At 32.0% G+C, this 9,949-nt stretch overlaps 1 protein-coding gene across 2 annotated transcripts; it reads left to right on the plus strand.

Moving 5' to 3' along the window:
- Positions 1-3,231: 3,231 nt before the first annotated feature.
- On the plus strand, positions 3,232-9,470 carry LOC145094010 (dnaJ protein homolog 2-like). 2 transcript variants are annotated; one of them, XM_079032265.1, is made up of 8 exons: positions 3,232-3,451; positions 4,348-4,518; positions 4,763-4,946; positions 5,531-5,669; positions 7,150-7,283; positions 7,364-7,506; positions 8,670-8,868; positions 8,936-9,470. In XM_079032265.1, the coding sequence occupies exons 2-8, from the start codon at positions 4,369-4,371 to the stop codon at positions 9,262-9,264; spliced, it is 1,278 nt and encodes a 425-aa protein (XP_078888391.1). In that variant the 5' UTR covers positions 3,232-3,451; positions 4,348-4,368; the 3' UTR covers positions 9,265-9,470. The 2 variants fall into 2 exon arrangements, with proteins under 2 accessions (XP_078888391.1, XP_078888390.1); XM_079032264.1 differs by having other exon boundaries at positions 3,233-3,451; positions 4,351-4,518.
- Positions 9,471-9,949: the final 479 nt, after the last annotated feature.

The raw sequence follows: 9,949 nt of genomic DNA on the forward strand, positions 1-9,949 counted from the left end.
GATAAACCTGCTCTTTCACCCATCTCATCGCGCGTGCTCGCTTTCCAGCGAAATCTTCTACTCTACCCGCGCACTCGTCTGGCTAGGTTTACTCCCTAGTCCCTTCCGCCGTCCTCCCACTTCTTTGCTATCAGCTGCTGAAGAGTTCCTAATGATGCCAGCCCTCTACCTCCTGAGTATCGTCATACTCACTTAGTAGCTGACTCCCATCATCGACAACTCCACAAAGCACAAAGCAAGCAGCATTCGAGCATTGAAGCATACATAGGACTCCCCATCTGTGGTAGCTCCACCTTCTCGGCTCATCCTCGGAAGTACCTCTGTACCCCGTAGCTTTACCCCTTGTGCGCTCTAACTAGATGCTCTCACTCATCACATACACACAAAAGCATAACGCACATATAACAGCAAACCCTAGACTAAGGCATCACAAATCAGGCCACTCTAGTCCTAAGATGTGAAATACCTAGCCTGTCTCTAGCATGCAATAATGTCTCATAAAGTGCATAATAGATATTTCATAATACAAAAGTAAGGGTATTTTGGGAAATCACCGTTTGGCTCTGGCTGATTGTACACACTGCTCTTTCTTTCTTTCTCTTTGAACTCTTATTCACTTTTAGAAACCAGTTATTTGTAAAACTTTTTCTTATTTCCTCAGTTTGAGTCCAGATTTACCCGTAGGCGCGTCCGAATCCCTCAAACCAAGGCTCTGATACCAATTTGTAACACCGTGATTTCCAAAAAACAAAATTTTCATTTAAATAATCAATTTAATATTTAAAACACTTGTTTAAAATCTTATTCACATTCGAATTACAAAACATAGTTTCATTTTCATTATAATAGAAGACCAGGATCCTCCAAAACACAACTCTTTCTTCGGTGTGTACAATCGAACCGTTGCCATCCCGCGTTACTGTAAGAACCTGAAACGACATAACATAAACAACGTAAGCACGAAGCTTAGTGAGTTCCCCAATATACCTTACGCACATACGCCTTCCGGCCCGGACCTTTCGGTCCACATAGCATTGCCTTCCGGCCCGGACCATTCGGTCCACATAACATTGCCTTCCGGCCCGGATCTTTCGATCCACATAACATCGCCTTCCGGCCCGTATATAAGCATGTATATCACACGTAGCAACTAACTTTCCATTCATAGCATATAAACATAACACACAACATACTTGACCTTCCGGTCACACAATCAAACCCTTCCGGGTGAGGTATAGTGAGAAGACTCACCTCGCGGACACGGGAAGATAGCAACTCCTGAAATCTCTTGCACTTGATCCTCCGAGCTACAAGCTCCCTGTCTCATCGTATATCTCTTTTTAATACTTCTATCTCCCACGCTAACTGACCCTACAACGTTACACACAGGTCAACTCTGGTCAACAGTCCATTGTCAGCTCGACTGGACTCGGCGAGTTCCCTGGCGACTCGGCGAGTCTGGTCGTCCTTCAATCCTCTAAGATTCCCCTTCTACTCATCGAGTATCCTCATTGGCTCGACGAGTCACTCCTGGAAGAATCGCGGGGCCACCCCGACTCCACTCGCCGAGTCTGAAGAACAACTCGGCGAGTCCCAGTGAATCTTCAAGCTACTCGCCGAGTCTGATCATCCGACTCGGCGAGTCCATGCCATGCAGTCGATCCAACTGCTTCCTGAGATACGTTTTTTCCGAAATACACACTCATGGGACTTCTGGACCTCTAATCATCCTATTACCAGGGTATAAACTTTTGTATAACAACATAATAATCCATCAAATCACCAAATGGGTTTCATAAACCCTAAATTCGTGTACACATCGAAATAACAGGAATGATCCGAAACATTACCTGAAAACATACTTTCTGTGTCCCCAAACCTCAGAGCTCGATCCCCTTACTCTTCCTTTGGCCAAAATCCTTCCTCTTCTTGCACCACAATTCCTTCAAAGTCAATAATGGCATTCAAGCTTGCTCTAGATGCCACAGTCGTTTAGGGTTCTCCACAACCGGCCAAAAGACGTGAAATGACGACATAACAACCCTTATATACGACCCAATACGAAACGGCTAGGGTTTTCTGCTGAACAGCGTCGACTCGCCGAGTCCATACCTGGACTCGTCGAGTCCAGTCGCGAACCCGCGACCAAATCTGCGACCCTACTCGGCGAGTCTGGCTCCAACTCGCCGAGTCTCCCCTTTAAAACACCCCAAAATGCAATTTAACAATACTTGAGATTTTGGGCTGTTACAACTTTATATTCTAAAAGCTCATAACACTGTAAAAATAAATTGATTGAACATACATGACAAAAAATCAACATTGATGTATAATTATGTAGTTTGGATCTTATGTATATATATGATTTTTTATTTCATATTAAGATTGTGGCATGGTTTATCTATTTTATTAGTATGATTGTTTATTGTAAATTATTGTTTTTTTTTTATTTTAATTTATTTATATATTTAAATAAATATTTTATTTTTTAAATTAAAATAATTCTTTTTTACATTTTTAATAACTTAAAAAAATAATCTTATTTCCTATTTATATAATAAAAATTGGTTTGTGTTAAGTTGTTAAGAATTAGAGCATATCCAACCCACTTAAAACATTAATTTTTTATTCTATTTTATATAAATGTAAATGGATAATATTATTCTAAATATGGGGTAATAATATTCATTTACATGTGAAATTTTTAGTTTTCAGTTTTATTCTATATCATTTTACATCTATATATTTATTGGTTATTTTAATTTACTACTTATAATTTAAATATGATAATAATATTTACAACATCATGCTATTTTTAAACGTGTTTAATTAATCAGAAGTATAAAATTTATTCTCTTTGTATTGAATCCAAAAAAAAAATAAAATAAAAATAAATATGTTTTAAAAATTTTAAAAACGATTACAAGCATTTCTCAAATAAATTATTTTGTAACAATTTACGATAATATAATTATAATTATCGTAATAAAAAATATATTACATGTATGTTAACAACTATCTAATTAAATGATATTTTTAACAATCTAAGTAAAAAAAACATTAAAATATATTTTTTTTTGTTTAAAAGATTTAGTAAGGTTAGATAGTAAAGAGTATTTGAATTTTATTATTATTATTATTATTATTAATTTGGTGTAGATGGATTTAGTAATATTCAACACTACTTCACTACAAATGTATTTGCGTATGAGTACAATTCTGTTTTGCTGATTTTAGGAACATCTCTTTAAATTAGGTTTTGAGTAGCGAACGTTAAAAGCCGTCAATAGCGACCAAACAAGCCACCAGCAGCACAAGCCCTAGTTCTTGATGCCGCTTATATACCTCGTCTCTATACGCTCTCTTTAATTCTCCCTAAATTTCACTGCTTGCAAATCCAGTTTTCCCCTGTTTCCTGTTTCCTCATCGACAGATCAGATCTCTCTGTTAGGTACGTACGACTGTTCTTCGTCGAAATCAGGTTTTCGATTGATGCGTTTGAACTTGTTTATAGATCTCTCTATGATTACTGATAGTTTTGGGTCTTTTTCAAATTTATGTTTCCAATTGATGAATTTGGACGTTGTGTAAATGCATTCTCGTTGATTGTTCGTCCTAGATCGTTGTTTCATGTTGTTTGATGATTTGCGTTGATTGTAAGTGTCGATATTTTCTGTGCTGGTGAAGATCCAGATTTAGGTTTTGATTTGATCCTTTTGTTTTATATAATTTTGCAAAATAAAATATAATGGCAGTTTAATATAACGAGGGAAGCCATGGATAAAATTGTTGCAATCGCTAGTTAGAAACTACATGTCTACATTGTTTAGCTTCACAAAATTTGATGCTTTTTTCTATGACAAAAAGTCCAAATACGCTGTGGTTTTAAAAACCTGTTAAAACCTTGTCTGATGATTTAGGGTTACCAGTTAATGAAAGCCTCCAAACCTCTTAAATAAAAGAATTAATCTTTATGTTTTAACGAGTGAGTAGAATTTAAAACCCCTGTATGTGACACACATTTTTTAAACTTTTAAATACAATGCAACATCAAACACTACACTGATGAAAAATCTGAACACTTCTCAAGACTTTGGTAACATTTACATGTTATGTTTTTCGTTTGTTTACGTTCTTTGTAACATACATAGTTGTGTGATTTCATTTGTCCAACAAAATCCAAAATCATTTGACAAATCTAATCTTGTTTTAAACAAGGTGAATCTAAAAAAGTAAAAAAAAGATATTCTCAATCTAATATTGTTTTTCTTTTATTTAGAATTTGTCCCTTCTTTTTTTACATTTTATAGAAACCATTTGATATTTACTAAATTTCTTTCCTTCCAGCAGTTTTGAATCACTTTCATCATGTTTGGGCGTGTTCCAAAGAAGAGTGATAATACAAAGTATTATGAAGTTCTTGGGGTCCCACAAACTGCCACTCCAGATGAACTAAAGAAGGCTTACAGAAAGGCTGCAATAAAGAATCATCCTGACAAAGGTGGTGACCCTGAGAAGGTAAGTTTTTAATAAATTATATTTTATATTCTTTTGTTTTCATGCCAAACATTTTTTTTTTTGTAACTTATTGAATTTTGAAAAAGCCACTAAGTCAATAAGTTGTTTTTAAATGAAGTCCCAAACACCCTCTTGAATCCACTAAAATTTTGACAACATTTTCTTTTAAACCTCAAAAATGTCAAAAAACATAATGTCTTTTTATGTGACTTAACCTTTTTTCTAAAACATGGTGATTTTTCAGTTCAAGGAATTGTCACAAGCATATGAAGTTCTTAGTGATCCAGAAAAAAGAGAAATTTATGATGAATATGGTGAAGATGCTTTGAAAGAGGGTATGGGAGGTGGTGGCAGCTCATCTGAGAGCCCTTTTGATATCTTTGAGCAGTTTTTTGGTGGTGGTGGTGGTTTTGGTGGCGGATTTGGTGGTCAGTTTTCTTTTTTTTTTTTTCTTCTTCTTCTTCTTTATATATATTTTTTACTTTCTTTTATTTGTTAATCATAGCATTTTACTTTCATCCCTTTCTATTAATATATCTAACTTTGAAAAACCTACCAAATTATACCATTACAGTTTCAATTTTTTAATTACATTCTTAACACTTTGCATTTTGAAGAATCTACTCGATTATAGCATTGGATTTACAAGTTATTTCTTATTAGGATATTGTACTTTGAATAATCTTCTCAGTTATTGAAGTGGAAAAGACTTTGTTTTTGGAATGATATTACTATAATTGGGACAAAATTTCATTTATTTGTTTTTTATATGGCATCTAATTTCATTTTGTTTTGTTAAATTGTCCTATTTTACTTTAAAAAATCAACCCAATTATAGCATAGCACTTTCAACTGTTTTCTTGTAAGGATATTATACTTTGAAAAGTCTACTCAATTACATGAGTGAAAATTTATTTGTTTTTTGAGGATATTGCTATAATTGGGTAGATTTTTCAATAAAAACCAAATTCATCACTATTTTTTTTTACTCTGAATAATGTATTATTTATAGGTGGAGGTAGTTCAAGAACTAGGAAGAAGCAAGGAGAAGATGTGAAACAAGTTCTAAAGGTCTCTTTGGAAGAAGTGTATAATGGTATTACAAAGAAACTCTCCCTTTCAAGGAATATCTTGTGCAAAAAGTGTAAAGGGTATGTATGTCACAATTATTCTACTTTTTATTTTTTAAAATATTTGTATAAATTTAGTTTCATCATTCAAACTACCTAAAAGCAAGTCAGTTTGGGTTATATATTTTATCTTTAACGATTCGAACAAGTAAAGTAAAAAAAAATATTAGCTAAAGAGTAAATTTTAATGGTCCCCACCGAAAATTTTATATATTGTTTTAAAATATATAAAATTATATTTGGGTTTTATGCAGAAAAGTCCCATTATTTTGATAAAGTCCTAATTTTTTTTGAACAGAAAAGTCCCGATTATTTAATTTTACATGATAATGTCATTTCTTGTTAAAATAAAAATAACTACTTTTTTGTTAATTTGGGCAAAATATTAAATAATCGGGACATTTCTGTGCAATTTTTTTTTCCGGACTTTATTAACAATTTTCCCAAAAAAAAGAGACTTTTCAGCATATTTGTATAAATTTTGCAATGGGGTCAACTGTTATTTATGAATTGCAAAATTGCTTTATTAATGGTCCCCACCAAAAAACATAATATAATAATGGGTTAATCTCAAAAAAACACCTTATATTTTGTGTTTTTTCCAAATTAAACCTCAAATTTTTTTTCTGCCTGAAAGACCTTGTATTTTTTAATTTTTTCCGGTCTTGGCCTTTTAGTCATTTTTTTTTCTATTTTTTTTTTTAAAAGTGAGGTTTGGTTTTTTGAGAACAAGTAAAAAAGTTAAGGGTTTATTATGGAAGCATTTAGAAGGTTGAGGATTTTTTCAGAAAAAATGAAAAAAACACAATGCTTCCATAATAAACCCTCAACATTTTTAGTTTTTCTCGAACAAAACCTCACATTTAAAAAAAAATAGTAAAAATGACTAAAAGGGCCAAAATCGGAAAAATGAAAAAAATACAAGGCCTTTTTCAGGCAAAAAATAAATTTGAGGTTTAATCTGGAAAAACCACAAAATATAAGGTGTTTATATATATATATATATATATATATATATATATATATATATATATATATATATATATATATATATATATTGCAATCATAAATCTTTTCACAAATACTTTCTTGTAGCCTTGTGTCAGTTACTGTGATTTTGCCATTGACTCATTTTGCTGAAATTTGTGAACATTCTTTAGTTTAAGACATTAATCATATTCATTACATCAAGAGTAAATTACGTGAATGGTCCCTATGGTTTGGGGTAATTTACACGTTTGATCCCCAACTTATTTTTCTAACTCAGAAAGTCCCTACAGTTTGGGTAAGGTAAGGTGGGATGGAAGTGGGGTTGGGGGTGTGTTTATTTAAATAAATTAAAAAATCAAGGGCAAAATAGTCTTCTTAGGGACTAAGCGTGCAAATAAGTTAAGGACCAAACGTGCAAATTACCCCAAACCATAGGGACCATTCATGTAATTTACTCTTACATTAAATTAATTAACAATTTAATTTAATTAAATATATATTATATTTTTAGGAAAGGTTCGAAAAGTGGTGCTTCATCAAGATGCTTTGGATGTCAAGGATCTGGAATGCGGGTGACAACCAGGCAAATTGGCCCAGGAATGATCCAACAAATGCAACATGTTTGTCCTGAATGTCGAGGATCTGGTAATTTTATTAATTTATAATAATAATATCTTATTATTAATTATTATTTCTTATTTGTTGAATACATTTAAATTTAATAGGAGAATCGATAAGTGAGAGAGATAGATGCCAACAGTGTAAAGGAAAGAAGGTGACACAGGAGAAGAGAGTGCTTGAAGTTCATGTTGAAAAAGGAATGCAAAATGGTCAAAAAATTGTTTTTGAGGGTCAAGCTGATGAAGCTGTAAGTAAATTTCCACCTCTCTCTTTTTTTAGTACTTTTCAAAAATATACATAATTATCAGTGTGTCTAAATACAAAGCAACTTTCAATGCTATAATTGGATACATTTTTCAAATTCTTATTAAAACTAAATGAAGGCCAAATGGTAAAAAGTTAGGGATTATTTTCTTAATCCTCATTTCCTTTACTTTTCTCTCTCTCTCTCTCTCTCTCTCTCTCTCTCTCTCTCTCTCTCTTTTTTTTGTTTAATTATTGTTGACTCGATAAATGATGTTTTAAAAATAGTTGAGAAAATGAAGTCATAATTGTGGGTTAGATGCAAGAAATAGCAATGTACCATTGTTTTGTGTGTTTTATAGTAAATTACTCGTATCTCCTTTTTTTTTTTTTTTTTTTTCCATTATTGTTGACTGGATAAATGATGTTTTAAAAAGGGTTAGTTTCATAAAAAACCTTATATTTTATGTTTTCTCCGGATTAAACCTCAGTTTTATTTTTTTTCCTGAAAAAAAACCCTGTATTTTCTCACTTTCTCCTAAAAAGCCCTTATCTGTGTCTTTTTTTTCAGAAAAAACCCCTCAATCTTCTCACTGTTTCCAAAAAACCCCTTAACTTTTTTAGTTTTTTCCAAAAGAACCCACACTTTACAAGCTTTTTTTGGAAAAAAAAAGACTAAAATGGCCAAATCAAAAAAATAAAAAATTGCAAGATCTTTTTTCAGGAAAAAAAATAAAGTTTGAGGTTTAATCCGGAAAAAAACACTAAATATAAAGTTTTTTATAAGATTAAACCCTTTTAAAAATAATTGAAAAAGTGATGTCACATTTGTGGAAATTGAAGCGAATAATAAACAAAGGCAAATTTGTAAAAAGTTATGACATAAGGTAATGAGGAAAGTGTCATTTCTCAGGTTTTTATTTTTTATTTTTTTTTTATATTAACTTGTTTTTTTCTGCATCAAGTATGTACAGAAAAAAAATCAATAAGGGCAAATTTGTAAAAATTTTCACTTAATCTGGACACACAGCCTTAATCACATTAAAATTGTCGAATATAATTATTATTATACTTGATTAATAGTTTGAAATTGGTTATTTGGAAAGCAAGGGCAAAATGGTCATTTCATCTAACTAACCAATGAAAATCTATAATCTATTTTTGCAGCCTGATACAGTTACAGGAGACATAGTATTCATTCTCCAACTGAAAGAACACCCAAAATTCAAAAGAAAACAAGACGATCTTTATGTGGAACACAATGTCACCTTAACTGAAGCTCTTTGTGGCTTTCAATTTGTTCTCACTCATCTCGATGGAAGACAACTTCTCATCAAAACTAACCCTGGACAACTCATTAAACCTGGTATTTTATTTAATTACTTAATTACCCTTTTCTTTTCTTTCTAATAAAAGTATGACACTTTTAACAGATCAATACAAAGGAATCAATGACGAGGGAATGCCACAATACCAAAGGCCATTCATGAAGGGCAAATTAGTAATTCACTTCAACGTAACCTTCCCTGAAGCGGGGGCACTAACACCCGAAAAATGCAAAATTCTGGAGACGATTTTACCCTCGAGCACGAGTTCATCTTCATCTTCAATGTCGGTGGATGAATGTGAAGAGACCATTTTACATGATGTAAATATGGAAGAAGAAATGAGGAGGAAAGAACATCAGAGACAACAAGAAGCTTATGATGAAGATGATGACGATGAACCTGGAATGCAACGTGTTGGGTGTAACCAACAGTAAAAAAAAATAAAAAATAAAATTTCATGGTTTTGGAGAGGATTTATATGATATGATATTTTGAAGCTTTTTTTTTTTTTTTTTGACTGGCTGATATTATTGTATTTTTTGTTTTTAGGGTTTATGAATTGTTAAGGGATTTGAATCGGTTTTAAGGTGTTATGTTATATTTGATATTTTATGATTATGATATTTATTTATTGAGTAAATTACATGAATGGTCCCTATGGTTTAGGGTAATTTGTCTATTGTTTGTTTTTGTTAGGTGTTTGATTTTTTATCTTACTTAAAAATATTATTTTTTTTTTTGATTTTTTAATTTATTTAAATAAACATACTCCAAACTTCACCTCTTTACTTTACCTGCCTAACAATTTTTTCTTATTGAAATAATAGTTTTTTTAGGTAAGACAAGGACCAAGCGCGTAACAAAAGCAAATAGTAGGGATCAAGTGTGTAACAAAAACAAATAGTAGGGACCTTTCGAGTTAAAAAAATAAGTTAGGATCGGATGTTTCTACAATTCTATTCTAGGGTCGTTTTTGAGAGATATGATAAGATGTTTTTAAAAGAATTTATAATAATTTGTCATATAGTAACTAAGGGGTCGTTTGATAGTTGCTAATTGAGTTAGACCTGACTGAGTTGGTAGCTAACTGGGTTAGAAGTTCTGATTGTTTTCACATGT

Source organism: Lactuca serriola, chromosome 3, assembly GCF_051521515.1.
Source record: "Lactuca serriola cultivar US96UC23 chromosome 3, Lser_US96UC23_V15, whole genome shotgun sequence".
NCBI classification, from domain to species: domain Eukaryota; kingdom Viridiplantae; phylum Streptophyta; class Magnoliopsida; order Asterales; family Asteraceae; genus Lactuca; species Lactuca serriola.